General features: G+C 70.9%; 1 protein-coding gene across 1 annotated transcript; it reads left to right on the top strand.

Moving 5' to 3' along the window:
* Nucleotides 1-6: 6 nt before the first annotated feature.
* Nucleotides 7-420, top strand: AURANDRAFT_9950 (hypothetical protein; the record flags this gene model as incomplete). Its single annotated transcript, XM_009045259.1, has 1 exon — nucleotides 7-420. A coding segment is annotated over one exon (414 nt), but the record flags the coding sequence as incomplete, so codon positions are not given.
* Between the last annotated feature and the right edge of the window lie 352 nt (nucleotides 421-772).

Raw genomic sequence — 772 nt, 5'->3', positions numbered from 1 at the left:
CACGCCATGGCCATGTACTTCTACGACCGCTACGGGTTGAGCGTCGGCACGGCGGGCACGCTCGCGTCGCTCTTCGGCTGGATGAACCTCTTCGCCAGAGGCCTCGGGGGCCTCGCGTCCGACGCCGCGAACCGGCGGCTCGGCATGCGGGGCCGGCTCCTCGTGCACACGGCCTACCTCTTCGCCGAGGGCGCAATCCTCGTCGCGTTCTCCTACGTCGACGCGCTCGCGCCGGCCGTCGCGGCCCTCGTCTGCTTCTCGATCTGCGTCCAGGCCGCCGAGGGCACGACCTTCGCCATCGTGCCCTACGTCGCGCCGAAATCGCTCGGCGCCGTCGCCGGCGTCGTCGGCGCGGGCGGCAACGTCGGCGCCGTCGCCTGGGGGCTCCTCTTCATGTTCGGCTCCGACGGCGCCGCGGGCTACCGCGCGCTCGGCGCCATCATCATCGCGTCGTCCTTCCTCTGCGGCGCCGCGGCGCCGCTGGGATGCGGGGGGGTCCGCCAATCCGCCGCGGGCCAGGGCGTCGCCCGCGCCGCGAGCGGCTGCGGGAGCGCGCCGGGACGAGGCTTTTTTTCGGACGTTCGCGGACCGGCGGATCCGCAGCGAGCGACCAGGGGGGGCGACGTCGCGGCAGTGAGTGTTAACTCTCCTCTCACGAACGGCGCGCGCATGATATTGAACGCTGGGACATGCTGATCGAGGTGCTGACGCGGGACTTCGTCGATCCTGCCGGTGGGTTTATGTTGAAGGGGATCGTGCTTTTCTTGTTGCG

This window comes from Aureococcus anophagefferens, assembly GCF_000186865.1.
Source record: "Aureococcus anophagefferens unplaced genomic scaffold AURANscaffold_1981, whole genome shotgun sequence".
In the NCBI taxonomy this organism is placed as follows: Eukaryota; class Pelagophyceae; order Pelagomonadales; family Pelagomonadaceae; genus Aureococcus; species Aureococcus anophagefferens.
This window is presented reverse-complemented; position numbering and strand designations above follow the sequence as displayed.